This window comes from Sapajus apella, unplaced genomic scaffold, assembly GCF_009761245.1.
Source record: "Sapajus apella isolate SASKATOON/1434 unplaced genomic scaffold, GSC_monkey_1.0 scaffold8, whole genome shotgun sequence".
Lineage (NCBI taxonomy): Eukaryota > Metazoa > Chordata > Mammalia > Primates > Cebidae > Sapajus > Sapajus apella.
Window position 1 is genome coordinate 8,852,979 of NW_022436948.1, and position 16,453 is coordinate 8,869,431.

Sequence of the window (16,453 nt, forward strand, 5' to 3'; positions counted from 1 at the left end):
GTGCCTGTAATCCCAGCTACTCAGGAGGCTGAGGCAGGAGAATTGCCCGAACCCAGGAGACGGAGGTTGCGGTGAGCCGAGATCGCGCCATTGCACTCCAGCCTTGGGAACAAGAGCGAAACTCCGTCTCAAAAAATAAATAAATAAATAAATTTGTCTGGTTCTCTATTTCAAGATGAAATACTAAAGTCAACAAAAAGTTTGTAGCAGTTATCCCAGTATTCTTGACTCCTTGACCAATATTTAATATTTTTCTACTCTACACTCTCTTCATACACCAAAGTTTAGTTTCATTTTTCTCTTTCATCCATTGGCCAATAAAACAAATCTTCAATCTTATGCTATCATGTTTTTACTTTTGAAAATTCAAAGAATTATGCTTTAAAATATAATTTCCTGAAACTTCTTGGTTTTCTACTATTATAAGAAATAAGTTCTGTCTTAAAATACAAACAAATCAGTTTTTTTTTTTTTGAGACGGAGTTTCACTCTTGTTACCCACGCTGGAGTGCAATGGCGCGATCTCGGCTCACCGCAACCTCCGCCTCCTGGGTTCGGGCAATTCTCCTGCCTCAGCCTCCTGAGTAGCTGGGATTACAGGGACGCGCCACCATGCCCAGCTAATTTTTTGTAGTTTTAGTAGAGACGGGGTTTCACCATGTTGACCAGGATGGTCTCGATCTCTTGACCTCGTGATCCACCCGCCTCAGCCTCCCAAAGTGCTGGGATTACAGGCTTGAGCCACCGCGCCCGGCAACAAATCAGTTTTTATTCTCATAAAGTTGTTTAATTTCTTCCCACTTATAAGGACAATAAATTCTTTAAGAGACAAGCTACTGAAAACTATACACTTCAGCTTTACTTCTGGATGCCTGAAGCAAATTCTAGCAAAATATAAGAAATAATAGTACAATTTTCCAGTTGTTTCCACACTGTCATCCAGGAGTTCTCTGGAAATATGATTTGCTCAGCATTTCAACTCTAAAGAAAAACCATGAAGAAGGATCTGAGAGCACAAAACTAAATAGGAATGACGCAATGGAGGAAAACAGAAGGAAGGACCATATGGTGGATAGATACCAACAGGACTTCCAGGAGAAGGGTTTGCTTTTAAATTAATATTATATTATAGAGCTTACCCTCGATTCTTTTCTTAAAAGGACGTCTTCATGCACTATTTAATAACGCAAAGCTCAAAACAGTAAGCTGTTTCCGAGATTTTCCTGAATTTTTTACTTGATTGTTTTATCCACCCCACTCAATATTGACTTAGTAGCTCAAACTGACAAAATCAATAATCATTAGGACTCTAAATTTAATGATTAAAAATCCTCAGGGCTAGATGTGGTGGCTTGTACCTATAATCTCACCACTTTGGAAAGCCAAGGTAGACAGATCACTTAAGGCCAGGAGTTTAAGACCAGCCTGGCCAACATGGCAAAACCCCTTCTCTACTAAAAATACAAAAATTAGCCAGGTGTAGTGGTGCAAGCCCGTGATTCCAGCTACTCCGGAAGCTGAGGCATGAGAATCACCTGAACCCGGGAGGCAAGGGTTGTAGTGAGCAGAGATTGTACCACTGGACTCCAGCCTGGGTGACATGGAATGACTCTTGTCTCAAAAAAATAAGATAAATCCTCCATTCACTTTGTGTTTTATGTAGCAAAATCTCTAAAAACAGTACAAATTAAACAACTTCTGATCTTTAATTAGCAGCCTCAGTATAAAATAATGGTTGTAAAAATTTCAACCCACTTACTCATATAGAGTTGAACATTTTTGTTTTGGGTTAATGTCCCATAGCTTCTTATTGCGGACAACATATTCATTACTGTGTTGGTCATAGAGAGCTTCAAATTCTTCTACATCTTGTCGAAGATGGTCAGGCACTGCAAATGGGCCTGCAGAATCTGAATTTCGATTGCTGGTAAATAACAACAAAAAACACCCAATTTTGTGAATGATAAACCTGTATTATTTAGCCAGAAGAATGTTTAACTGAAATAAACACAATGATGGCAATATATTACTCAGCTTTATGTTGCCAAAAAAAAAAAAAAAAAATAGCAACGGAAAACTTAAGTGTAGAAAAGTTACCCTTCCACAGTTATAGTAAAGAAATATCATATCCAACATTCTAAGTAATCACTTTCAATTATTTAGTCTTGCTCCAAAGAGCAAAATTCTTAAAACTCCATATTTTTTTAAATGTTGCATTCATTTTAACTTGTTAAATGATTGAAAGACAAAGATTTTATTATAACTGCTATTAAGTTAAAGTGAAACTGAGACTGGTAAATGGTACTTAAAAAAGTGTTTTTAAATATAAGAAGTTAGCACTCTAAAATTATGTAGTAGTTTGAGTGTGGGCTCTAAGACCAGGCTGTAGCTCTGCTATTTATAAGCTTTGTGTTCTTGGGCAAGTTGCTCTGTACTATGCCTCAGAGTTTCCTTTTCTGTACCTGGTAGGCAGGATAAGTGCATTAAATGAGTTTATGTATGTAAACCCCCTAAAACAATGCCTGATACATAAGACTTAATCTCAGTAAAGGCTATGTTATGTTCTGAATGTTTGTGTTCCTGCAAAACACTATGTTGAAACCTAATCACCAACGAGATGGTGTTAGGATATGGATTCTTTGGGAGGTAATTAGGTTCTGTCCCATGAATGGGATTAGTGCCCTTATAAATGAGGCCCCAGAGAGTTGCCTTGTCCTTCCAGCATGAGAAAACACAGCTAGAAGGCACCATCTATGAATCAGAAAGCAGGTCCTCATCACACACTGAATCAGTCAGTACCTTGATCTTGGACTTCCCAGCCTCCAGAACTGTGAGAAATAAATTTCTGTTTGTAAGCCTCCCAGTTTATGGTATATTGTTATAGCAGCTAAAACTGACTAAGACAGACTATGATTTTAACTTAAAACAATCACCCAACTTAAGGAATCCATGAAAATGACTATGTAAATTTTTAACAGTTCTGACAGCTCCTTTAAGAAATGTGAAAAAGGCCGGGCGCAGTGGCTCAAGCCTGTAATCCCAGCACTTTGGGAGGCCGAGACAGGTGGATCACGAGGTCAAGAGATCGAGACCATCCTGGTCAACATGGTGAAACCCCGTCTCTACTAAAAAAATACAAAAAATTAGCTGGGCATGGTGGCACGTGCCTGTAATCCCAGCTACTAAGGAGGCTGAGGCAGGAGAATTGCCTGAACCCAGGAGGCGGAGGTTGTGGTGAGCCAAGATCACGCCATTGCACTCCAGCCTGGGTAACAAGAGCGAAACTCCGTCTCAAAAAAAAAAAAAAAAAAAAAAGAAAAAAAGAAATGTGAAAAAAAACCCATGTTGTACATTTTTGGTTCATAAAGGAATATGTTATAAAACGATTACTGCTACTTACTAGTTTTATTTCTTAAATATTTGTTTCTTGAAAACTCAGTTTCAACATCCAAATGGCAATGAAAATCACTAATATATAAGGTGAAACCATATCATACACAGCTCCCAAAACAGCTTCCTCTCTATTACAGCAAAAATGCACTATTAACAGGACATTCTCTTCATTGACTATTTAAAGAAATAATCTCTATACATTTTTCTAGGATTTTCCCACAGAGCCTTGCACATGCTAAGTTCTGAATACGGACTTAGTGAATGAATGTCACCAGTCTTGTGACTTTAACACAGTTTGAATGAATTCTTAATGCCTACTAGCCATTTATGTAAATTTAATCAAGACAGAATTATATCAGGTTGTCAGGTGCACAGCTTTAGAAAGGGAAGTTATGGAAATAAAACACAAGTTTATATACATAAAATTAACACAATTTATTAAGTAAAGGCATTTGAGTTAAAATAAAGCAAAAACTTCAAAATTATACTTACTTATGGTCTTCACTTGAAGTGATGATCTCATTATTTGAAGTTACTGAAGTTGTTCCGGACCCAACTAACATAGGCTGGTTTAAAAGAAAAATGACAAAGATTTTCTACCTTAAAATTCCATTAAAGTAAAAAAAAAAAAATCATTAAAATTGACGAATGCTTATATAAGCACAAATACAAACTGCTAATATGTAAGATCTATCCAAATTTTCTTATAAACAGGAACACACAGTAATAAAAGTTTCAACAGCCAAAAATAAGCTCAAATTAACATTTAGAGTAGTTTCCAATGCTCCAAAAAAAACCTTAAAATGTCACTCAGTTTAAAGTCCCATTTTATCTAAACTAAATACATATAGTCAAAGATAAAAATAAAAGTTACATTGGAACTCCTTAGCTGTTCTCATCCTTTTAAGACTTGCTACTGTCTCACTCCCCATCCCCCTTTTTGCTCCCCACATACACAAAAGCCATGAAGAACCCACCACGAGACTTAAAAATTATGCCCTACTCTGGCACAGTGGCTCACCCCTGTAAGGCCAAGGTGGGCAGATCGCTTTGGAACAGGAGTTCTAGACCAGCCTGGGCAATATAGCAAACCACATCTCTACAAAAAATTAGCTGGGCATGGTGGCATGCACCTGTAATCCTGGCTATTCGGGAGGCTGAGATGGGAGGATCACTTGGGCCTGGGAATTTGAGGCTGCTGTGAACTGTCACTGCACCACCATTCTCCAGCCTGGGTGATAGAAGGAGATCCTATCCCAAAAATAAAAATGAAAATGCCCTACTTATCTCATGGGCTTGCAGGAGAGCCTTTGGTGAGAGGAAGAAAGGGATTCTATCAAGATTAGTATTTATCACTTTTAGTTTAATAAGTTATCATTTATGAGACTTATTTATTTTTGGGGACATTATGACAAATTTTTTTTACTCAGAAATAGCTAAAAAATAAAAAGGACAATAAAGCATACAAGTCTCAAGACTTGCTATTATGTAAAAAAGAACCTGGAATTTCTCCAATATGTAGAAGACTGCCAAAACATCTTTAACAGCTTGAAAGTCATTCTCTATAAATGTTTCAAAACATCCCAAGAATTGCTTAATTCGAATTTATATGTCAGCTAACTATTTTGGAGAATTTAGACAAGAGTTAATACAGAAAATACTTCATACCTTTGAATCCTTTGGCTTCTTTTTCTTGCCTTTGTTTTTCACCTTGGTAGAACTAAACTAAAAAATGGGGGGGGAAAATCAGTGAACACTCAAATAACTATTATGAAGCTCAACATAAAGAAACCATATCGGTTTTCACAGACTAGTCATAAGTTAAATGTATATAAAATGTTTAACAAAAATAACACTACAGTGTATCAGCCCAAGGGCTATGATTTACAATAGAAAATAAGCAAAAATTTAATAATACCTAATGTTATAGCTAAAATTAAATTGTTCCAACATTCTTATTTTCCACAGGGTTGGAATGTTATTTCAAGTAATTAATCAGACTTTTAAGTAATTCCAGTCATTCGCTATTATCGTATTATTATTATTAATATATTTCATTTACTAAGCCAAACTAGACATTCTGCACCTGCCAGACACTGGGGCACAAACAGTGAATAAAGAAGCCGTCAGCTCCTTGCAGAGTGTGTCCGCCGTGTATCCCTGCTCAGCCAGGCAATATTTTGATGAAGCAGATTAAGACAAAAGTTCATATAGATAGATAATTTGCTCCTGAAAATCAGTAAACAGGTATCTTTCTCTTTGAAAACTGCCACAATGCTATGGTTTTCTTTATTTAATCCCTTTCCTAAAACTGAAGAATTTCTAAAGAAAGAATAAAAGGCAACTGCAAACCACTGAGGAAGACAACACTGGAACTGTTTGAACTTAAATTCAATTAAGGGACTCAAAACGAAGTCCCTTTGTTTTCCTTCTACAGCAAAACATTAAAACTTTAATAATTATTAAAGATAACTTTTCATTTTTTATGCCAGGAGATGAAGAACTCTTCCTTCCTTAATTAGAATGTTAATGTTTACCAGCTCTGAAACTTTATGGAAATTGTCTAATTTAAGCCTCAGAGTTTGCTGATTATTGCTCCAATTCCAAGAGGACAACCGGCAATGACTTTCTAATGAAATAGTACATGCTACCGGATGTCCTTTTAATGTGGTTCTTGAATACTGCCTGTGATGTCAATAAACAATGGCCTGGGTTCCCCTCTAGTCCTTTGTTTAACACAGATTAGAAAGTAAGATTTCAAGTGATTGAGTAACTTACCGGTGCTTCACCACTGTCTTGTTTCCTTAACACAGTACAGCGGCTGTCTGTAGGAATATACAGATAGTTTTGTGAGGGAACTAAATATTTACATTTCCATACAATACACCAAAGCCTTTAAAACTACTCCTGATACAACTGGCATCGACCATGCTCTATTCCTTATTTGGCTTTGACACAAGTGTGGTTTAGAAACCAAAGGCAAAAGGGCTGACTAAATGGGAAACCAACTACAAAGACCATAAAACTTCAACCCAATTCAGCAGAGTTTGAGTGCCTTCTAGGTGCCATCTATGCTAATGCTGGGAATACAGAGGAGATGCACAAAACAGTCCCTGCTATCGGTGAACTCCTGTTCTACTGTCAGAAAGACAGACAGACAAACACCTGTAACCCAGTGTGCTAAGTACCACAAGCAACACAAGGCAACAAAGCTCACAGAGGACTCAAGTCCGCCGTCTGCAAGGGAGAGGCTGACAGGAGAGGCAAGGAGGACTCTGAGGAGGAGGGGACATTTAAGTTACTCTTGAAATGAATGAGCAAAGGGATCGGGCATGGCTCAGGCAACCAGATGAGCAAACAGGAGGCAGGAAAGCACAGGGCAGCTTTGGGCACAGTCAGAAGTGGGGTGTGTACTTAGAGAGAGAGGATGAACCCAGACCCCAGAGAGATGATGTGAACTTAATTTGTAAGTAAAACTAATGTTTCCCAAATCGAATCGTTAACAGAATCAGACAGATGTTCTACAAGAGTCACTAGCTGCAACGTAAGAGGAAGATAAAGAGTGGGAGAGTCTAGAGGCATGGAGACCAGTTTGGAGGCTACTACCGTAGTCTAACTATGGAAAGACAACCAAGGTCCTGGACGTGGGAAGTGGGATGGACAGGAAAGGACAGATCAAAGACAAAGCTCATTTGGACCAATGACAAACAAGTTATACTATTAATACAGAAAAGAAAGAATTGAGACTAATTACAGGACTTCCTGCTTAAACACTAGATATACAATGTTAGTGACTGAGAGAAACTGAGGAGAAACAGGTCTCAGGATGTGACAGGTGGGTTCAGTCATACGCTTTCAGAGGCCCTTTGGCTGTCTCATAGAAATACCCTAGGGAATCACGCATGACAGAGGTGAGGAGAAAAGTCGGGGCTCTCAATTATTACAGCAGTGGTGATGCTGTCGATCTACAAGATCAGTGTATTTTGAAAAGTTTTAAGAAATATAACCATTCTTTTAAATAAAGAGATAAAACTGAAAATGTCTGGGATGAAGGCAGAAGGCTACTGGACTTGAGAATACATTGGGATTGCCAACAATTTGATTAATGGCCTCTGATGTCATGACTAGAAAACAGAGAAACAGTGGCAGCCAGAAGTGCTGTATATTTTATGTAGGGAACACACGTTAAAGAACAGGTGTCCGCTGAGAGGGAATTGTGTCCTTTTTATTTGTCTTGTTTTGTGATCCAAATATGCATCAGGTTTTGTAAGCTCAGTCCCAGGACAGCTTTTATTACCATCAGCTGCAAACTGATGGCAATAAATTCGGGCTATCAAGCAGCATGTCACCGTCAGTCATGAAGCAGTATTCTGGAAAGATAAAGCCATCTGTATTTGAGTATGCTCTTTTCTAAGAACTTTTGTTGTCAAAAGTAAGGTTTCCGCTTCCTTATACTGCATTGGAAGTTTATCATCTGTGACACGATCGTACAAAGCCAGATCTTTTAATGTACCCTTTAGAACAAACAGCATGACATTTAAAAGTCTAACTCCTAACAATACATAAAGGAGACTTCTGATTATGAGGGACTTGGGGATTATCGTAACATGTTCATGTAGTATGAAAGGTAATAAATTATTATTAATTTAGAATTAGGAATATTAGAATTTTTAAGTAAAACAGGACCACACAGGTCACTGGCTCCAAATCATCTCATTTTAATGCAGAAATTAAGATCTAAGAGAAGAGAAGGAATTAGCTGCTAGCTAGCTAGTTAGTACAAGCTGGACTCCATGCCATTACCTAAATAGGCACCCCAATTCCAAATAAGCCCTAACACCCAGCTTTCTAATTCCACTTTCACGTTCACTGCCCATCTGAGACTCTACCCCTGCACCACGGCTTTCCTCTCTCCCAGGGAGAAAGGAAATATTGGGTCCTTACTCTGATGCCCTTGGCACTTCCTCTGGCCCTCCCTTATTGAGCTTACTACCACGTTACTGTCATTAGTGCATGTATCTTACACTCTTTTCTAGAACACAAGGTCCTCGAGGGCAGAGACAAGTATAAGCATTTCTGAATTCCTTCTCAACACCTAGCACTGGGCCCACAGGTTTTTAGTGAACTAAACTAAGGAAGAAGCTGTGCCACAAATACTTTTCCTGATCCCCAGTTCTAGGCTCTTCCCATTAAAATGTGCTATCCATTCCAGATTCTGCAAACATCACCTACTTCTGCAGGCCAATGTTTTCTAAAATGCTACAGATCAAACTGCTTGCTAACAGATTCTGTCAATGTGACATGCAGTCTTTCCCATGATGCTGTGAAAATATTGAAGACAGGAAGAACATCGTGTATTGTCAGCATAACATACCCACATTTGAGTATCTCTATAGCTGATAAAGTAAAAAAGCTTCATGATATATAAAAAAATTGCTATTGTTAATCACTAACTTCCCCACATAAACTGGTTGTACCATATTAATTTTCACTATTTTCTTTGTTATATATTTAAATAACGTAGGTCCTTCACAGATTTTTTTTCCCCTTAAGATTAAATGTAAAGTAAATCTAAACTCAGTCAACATACCCATTATATCAAAGAATTCATCTAAAGCACTATGCAATGCTGGGAACTTGTCTCTGTGTTCTTCCAGCAGCCATATTAAACAACGGGCTTCCTTCAATGACGCTGGCTCATAGAAATAATCAAGTTTCTTTCCTTCAATAGAGGCTAGTTTATGACCATATTTCTCATTCCAGAGGAAAGTCATGATGCTAAAATCAAGCTGTTTAAGAGATGCTCCATAACGAGAAAAGAAAGGTCCTGTGGCATCTAGGCCTGTAATAAAAACAAAACTCAAATCAGAAGAGGAAGGAAATTATTGAGGTTCACATCTCTGAAAGCAACTGACTACAATTTGCTTATATTTTCAGCAAAAACATTTGAATAGTTGAGAACAGATTCATTCAAGTTATTATGCATTTTAGAAACACCATTTAACATTGTTAGGCTAATTATAATAAGTCTTATCTATTATATTTGAATAATGTGGGCCAATGCCTTCTACTATCACAGCTACCTTTATTAGACCTAGGAGATGAAAGTATGGCATTAAATTCCTTTAAAAATATAATAATGAGGTCAGGCATGGTGGCTTAGGCCTGTAATCTCAGCACTTTGGGAAGCCACGGCTGGGAGCTCACTTGAGGCCAGGAGTTCGATACCAGCCCTGGCAACATAGCAAGACCCCCATCTCTACAAAAATAAAAAAATAAATAAATTAGCCAGGTATGGAGGTAAATGTCTGTAGTCCCACCTACTCGGGAGGCTGAGGTGGGAGGACTGCTTAAGCCCAGGAGTTCAAGGCTGCAGTAAGCTATGATGGCACTACTGCACTCCAGCCTGGGTGATGAGGCAAGAGCCTATCTCTAAAAAAAGAAAAAAAAAAATCCAAATGATGTTTTCACTAATTCATAATGACTTTCATTCCAATTAGTACGAACTTGCAAGATTTTGATTTTTTATATGGATTCCATAGTAACAAAACATCAACAATAATGCAAAATCTTCCCAAATGCATCTAAAAGAGGATAATGGCTCCTTATTCCCCGAAATGTGGGTCCTCACCCTCCTCTACAAAATTCAAGGTGGTCAGCATGCCTGCTTTTATCTCCACCCTCCAAATTAGAAAACAGGGTGACTGCAATCTCATACATACTCCTGCTGAAAAGACGGTGAAGCCCCACTCCTGATGAATAGCCACCAAAAAGCAAAAAGGGGCTCTGTCCAATTTCTCCATCATGCCTCCAATACAAAATGGTCACTTCTTCTGAGGGCCTTAGTTGACAAATGAAGTCAACAAATGAAGCAGAGGTTGCTCAGTCGAAATTACCCTAGGCTGCTTGCTTCCAGATTAAAGAGTTAGCTTGCAGAGATCATGTTGCAGGAAAATTAGGATCTTTAAACACCAGAATCAGGGATCATATAAGATACTCACGCTATAGTAGATTTGTAAGTGCCCAATTAAGAAATAGCACATTCCCATTCCTTATCCACGTCAGCTTGTACTCAATGCTGGGAATGCAGGCAGGCAGTGTTCACTACTGAAATGTCAAATTTCTCTCACTAGTGCTCTGTTATTTCTCTCTCTCCCTCCCTCCCTTCCTCTCTCTTTTCCTCCCTCCATGTTTTGTTGAACATATAAACTGATCTCTCTTACGTGAAATATGCGCATGATGTAAGTCCACCTTATAGATGTTTTATGAGAAGTAAAATTTGAAGTATTGAAAACTGCTTTACTTATTATTTAAGTGTGCATTTTACTTCAGGGCTGTACTAACAGCCTTACTAATTAACATGCTTGAACTCATCTCACAACTTTAAATAAAAATTGCTACTTTAAAGAGTATACATATATCCTTATTAAAATGATACCTTTAATCTTCAGAATAAACATGTTTATATCAAAAGACATGTTCACCGTTTCCTGCCAGCGAGCTGGAAGGCTTAGGCACTATGTTTACCTGAATGAACAGTGGCTGGCAGTCTTGACCGTGTAGCATAACTCAGGCAAACCTACTTCTCTAGTCCCGAGCATCTCCTAAAGCATGTTAAAGTAAGCAATAACTTTATAATTTGCTTACTTGATATTCACTAGTGACAATCTTATCATTTAAAAGTAACTTTCCGAGACCACAAATCCATGAGGATCTATGCTCAAAGCAGGAATGTTCAGCTGTCTAACTATGCTAAGCTTGCTGCCATGTTACTTTGTTTCTCTTGGCAGAAACTGACCAACATTCTCTGAAGCCTTAAAATTCTAATAGCCCCATGTTGCTAAAAATTCAGGCAGGTGGGATGGCTCGCAGAGGCTTGGCAGGCCCCTTTCTCTGGTCTGCTGCTAAAAGACCCTGCCTTTTTCCTGTGGCTCCCTTTAGTCTCTTATCTAACAGTGGCCAACTGAATAAACTGTTATGCTAGGCCAGTTGCTTTCCAGTCACTAAGATAAATAGTGCCCAAAGCATCCCTACCTAGTGTTACACAACAACTGCATCCGAAGTTGCCTTCCGCAGTCCTGCATAGCCTTAGGCAAAGAGCCTGCTTTGGGTAGGGCAGGGGTCTTACTCACTCTTCCCTTCTCCCAGCCAAATTAGTAAAGTCAGAACAGAGTAACAGGGTTATATAAGACTGTGATTTACCATAGCCCAGTCCAACCCTAGGATATGTTTCTCTTAATCTCTACAGATTTGCCTTAGGTGACCCTGAGCAATTAATCTCACCCACTCTTCCCTCTAAATTTTTCTTCAAAGAGTCTGAATTACAGATTTTTCTTCTCAACCCAGCTGCTGGGCAGAGGGCAGACTCCAGGATGTGTTATTCACTCATGGTTGTGCACCTGTGCTTAGTGTTCACACATCTACACATTTACAGTTTAGTCTAATATAGGTGGTCTGGATGTCTTTATTGACTGGTCATTCCATTGTTTATATCTTTTGAAAAAGTATACTGTAACCTACATATAAAATAACCTAAAAATTGTGTAATAATTTTTTTTGTTCCTTAAAGACCTTCATATATTTTGTTCTTTTAAAAATCAAAAAAAAAAATTTTAGAGACAGGTCTTGCAACCCTGCCAGGTTGGTCTCAAATTCCTGAGGTTAAGCAATCATCTGCATCAACCTCCCAAGTAGCTGCGACTGGACTAGCATTCTTCTTCTTTTTTTTTTAAATATACTTTAGGTACATGTACAGACTGTGCAGGATTGTTGTATAGGTACATACATGGCAAGGTGGTTTGCTGCCTCCATCCCACATCACCTGTATCTGGCATTTCTCCCCATGTCATCCCTCCCCAACCTCCTCACCCCCCACTGTCCCTCCCCTAGCCACCCCCCAACAGACCCCAGTGTGTGATGCTCCCCTCCCTGTGTCCATGTGTTTTCATTGTTCAACACTCGCCTATGAGTGAGAACATGCAGTGTTTTATTTTCTGTTCTTGTGTCAGTTTGTTGAGAATGATGGTTTCCAGATTCATCCATGTCCCTACAAAAGGACATGGACTCATCATTTTTTATGGCTGCATAGTATTTCATGGTGTATATGTGCCACATTTTCCTTGTCCAGTCTACCATCGATGGACATACAAATTTATAGTCCTGCATTTAAAGTTATAAATTATATGACAGAAAAATGACAATGACTCAGAGACCTACACTTCCCCTTCCTACTCAAGTATATTGTTCTGGAATATAAAGGGACATACCAAAGCTATTAAGTTTTTGGATCCAGGTGGCTAATTTGGGCTCCACTTCTTTAAGCTCACTTAAAACATGCAGAAATATCCTTGTCTTTACTCTGTTCTTTTCTTGAATCAAGTGACGAATAACATAGTCCACTGCTTCATTTAGAAAATTTCTGCTAGAAAAACAGGTTGTATAGTCTTCTGTGCTCAAAACTTTCCAAGAAAGCAATTCTTTGAGAAGTGTGGCTGTATTCCGTATGCCGGATTTAATCTTGTCAGCATACTGCTTTATGCACTGTAGAATTCTGTCATCAATGAACTGACAATGCTGAACATTGTCTACAGTTTCTAAGGATAAATAACAATGATTAAAGCGATAAATAGGACTAATTCACAACGATATGTACTTAGAAATAATGTAAAATTACATAATATAAAATATAATTCAGATTGATTATATTGTTTTGCATAAACAACTTAAGAAACTTTAATTAGAAATAAACATTTAACAATACTTTTGAAAAGACATGAAAGCGCACACTAAAATAAACATATCAAAAGTAAGCATTTTATATCCTTCATTCTGAACCATCATATTGTAGCATTTAAAACTTAGTTCCTCTAAACTATGGCTACTTCCTTCAACAATCCTAACCCAACCTCATCAAATACCTTAACTATATACAGTAAATATGTTTAGTCATCAAGCATGCAAAGTTAAAATACAATCTCTGAAAGGTTTTTTAGAATGATAGTTTTGATTGATTTGAGAAACATTAATGGAACACCAGATTAAAAAAAACACAGCAAGTAAAAAATATTTCACTTTGGAAACACAGCCATTCAAATAGCAGAATGTGAAGAAAACATACATCAATTCAAAACTGAAAATAAACATACTGGCCAACATATACACAGGAACAGAAAAATTACTAATGAGACACTCCCATGCTAATGGGGGAATGAAGACAAGATAAGCGTAAAGTAGAAGGCTAGACTAGGTCCTCTTTATGGTACCTTTTGCGGACTGCCTCTTAATTGGAATTCAGCATTAATACAGATAATTCACAGCTGATTTACAGCTCAACATTTTGGAACTTAAACCGCATGGCAGAATTTATAGGGCACTGTAAATACAACACACAGGTCAGACATTATGTCCACCTTCACTTCCAAGATGAGGAAACTGACAGAGTTTGTTCACAGTTAATAGTGGCTTAATGCTAGAATTCCTGGGTACTGCTTCTAAAGTCAGTGCCCTTCACACAACACAACTCCGTGTCGAGTAACAGAAGACAGTAATAGTATTAAACTACTAACTGAAATCTTTATTTCAGTTCAATAACGAAGAATATAAGGCAAGTAAGATGCTTATATTTGTACTTCTAAGCGAGACTATATTATTCTTATCATGCCTTGGGCTTCTGCATACCTTTCTGCTCTTCGTTTTTGGGTGGATTACTTTCTCTTAAGTCCTCCTCCATTCTTTCTTGTGCTAATTTTTTTGCTTCTTGTTTTTGGATCTTTCTCTTCAATTTTTTGTCTTCTTTCAGTCTTAGTTTCTCTAGGCTGATAAACGGTTACAATCAGTGATAATTCAATGAACTGTTTTCCTTTGACTATTGTAGAAGCTGTCTTCCAAGCAATACATTCGAAGTTTTCCTTTTTAAATAGAGCCCGGCCTACATCTTCCATTCAATATAAGAAACTATCAGTATTGTCAACATAAAGGTACTTGTTTCATGAAAACAAGAACCTCAATGATTAAGTAATGTCTAAGGATGCAGTCTACAGATTGTATAGATGTCACTTCCATGTATGTAAGTTACTTCATAGGGTAAACAGAAATAGTACAAATTACTCTGTAAAATAATTCATGTAAACTCTCATTTCTAAGAATGATCTCATAGTAAAATATAGTTTTCACATTTCAATAATGACCCACAACAATATAATTTGGTTGATCTGGTTACAATGAATTCTCTTCAACAAATAATTCTGTTGATCTTTTCTTTTGCTTTTTCTTAGTCACAAATGATGAAAAATAATCACTTCTTAGAAAAACAAGCAGTACCAAAAAGAAAAGAAAAAAGAATTCATGGTCGGGCGCGGTGGCTCAAGCCTGTAATCCCAGCACTTTGGGAGGCCGAGGCGGGTGGATCACGAGGTCAAGAGATCGAGACCATCCTGGTGAATATGGTGAAACCCCGTCTCTACTAAAAATACAAAAAATTAGCTGGGCATGGTGGCGCGTGCCTGTAGTCCCAGCTACTCAGGAGGCTGAGGCAGGAGAATTGCCTGAACCCAGGAGGCGGAGGTTGCGGTGAGCCGAGATCGCGCCATTGCAACCAAGCCTGGGAAAAAAGAGTGAACTTCCTTCTCAAAAAAAAATAAAAAAAAGAGAAGTAAGTAATTTAGACAATACATTAAGTATTTCAGGGTAAAAAGTAGTCATAGGTTCAAAATGTTTATTGAAAAGAGAGAAAAAGAAAAATATGCTTTTGGAATTAAAGTTTCAACAACTGAGAGCAAAATATATACTTTATATATAAATGCCAAATCTATTAATCAAACATGTAATTTCACAGCATCAGATGTTATAATTTTACTTATAAATTCAACCACTAGATAAATAAATCTGAATCAAGTTTTTAGTATTTAATCATTCTAGACTAGTTCTCTTTAAGTTTTAAATTTCCATAAAAATCATTTTAAAAAAACACTTATTTGGATATATGTACACACAGCCAATTAAAAAAAGGCACAATTTAGACATCTGCATTCACTAGAATTATATTATAAGAGACATCATCAAACCACCGATTGAGTGTTAAAAATCTTACCTAGAACATTTCTGTTTCAGAATAGGTCTTGGAGGAACCTTTTCTTTTATGACCTTGTGTTCAAACTTTAAATAAAACAAAGACATCCAAAATTTGTCTCATACTCCCATGACATAAAGCACAAAACCACAAGTAACAAGTATTTCAGAAACACACACAATGTTCAATTTGATAGAGAACAGTGATGATGTTCTGACCCAGACAAAAGCCCAGAAAGCATAAGCAAAATAATTTACTGAAGAGGAACAAGAGAGTAGACACATTTTAGGAAAAAGTTTTTAAAAAATCAAGAGTAAGCAGACACTCTAATACAGTGCAAATTAAATTACTACAACTACCCACTCCTGCCACTCCCATGTCATGAAGTTAAAGATAATCCCTCAGGACACTTCCCCCTCCCTAAAAACCTGCATACCCACAAATTCCCAAAAGTTTACTGGGTTTAAGAAAATGGAGTTATCAAAAAGAATAAAAACAGTAAAACTAAGATGTAAGAAGCCTTCTTTTCCTATTAAGAAATAAAATATTAGAATGCTTTCATTACAATGAAGCATTCTCACATCAGAGTACTTCCTGTATTTTCTTAAATGAAGTAACTGTTTCTTTCCTGGAAAAAATCCAAATTATACTACTTCTACAAATTCAAATCATGTTTCAAAAGGTGCAAACATTTTGGTTACCTATTTAATAAGTTTCCCTTTATTACTTACTTCACATTTAACTTGACCACCACTGCTGAAGATGATAATCTTAGAAATGATACCTTCACAGTCAGGGGTAAGACATATTCCTTGAAGAAAATCCTATTAAAGAAAAAAGGAAAAAGAAAAATGTTATGTCTGGGGAGAAAAATCTATACATGTATGCTATTTTTACCACTAAGAACAGTCAAAATATGGACTAAAACCATCTTCAGGGAAGTGGTGAAAATCCCTACTCATTGCCATGCAAATTTAAAGCTTCCATGTAGGA

The 16,453-nt window shown here is 37.3% G+C and overlaps 1 protein-coding gene across 15 annotated transcripts in view; it reads right to left on the reverse strand.

Annotated features, from left to right (window-relative positions):
* The window catches only part of TTC3 (tetratricopeptide repeat domain 3), a 127,047-nt gene that overhangs the window by 41,091 nt on the left and 69,503 nt on the right, over positions 1 to 16,453 (reverse strand). For all 15 annotated transcript variants that reach the window (XM_032276893.1, XM_032276894.1, XM_032276900.1 and 12 more), the window contains 9 exons: positions 16,192 to 16,284; positions 15,482 to 15,546; positions 14,071 to 14,207; positions 12,660 to 12,986; positions 8,984 to 9,235; positions 6,172 to 6,218; positions 5,062 to 5,118; positions 3,886 to 3,959; positions 1,760 to 1,924 (listed from right to left, as the gene is read on the reverse strand). In XM_032276893.1, coding sequence (XP_032132784.1) covers positions 1,760 to 1,924; positions 3,886 to 3,959; positions 5,062 to 5,118; positions 6,172 to 6,218; positions 8,984 to 9,235; positions 12,660 to 12,986; positions 14,071 to 14,207; positions 15,482 to 15,546; positions 16,192 to 16,284 — 1,217 coding nt within the window. The remainder of the gene's footprint in view (positions 1 to 1,759; positions 1,925 to 3,885; positions 3,960 to 5,061; positions 5,119 to 6,171; positions 6,219 to 8,983; positions 9,236 to 12,659; positions 12,987 to 14,070; positions 14,208 to 15,481; positions 15,547 to 16,191; positions 16,285 to 16,453) is intronic.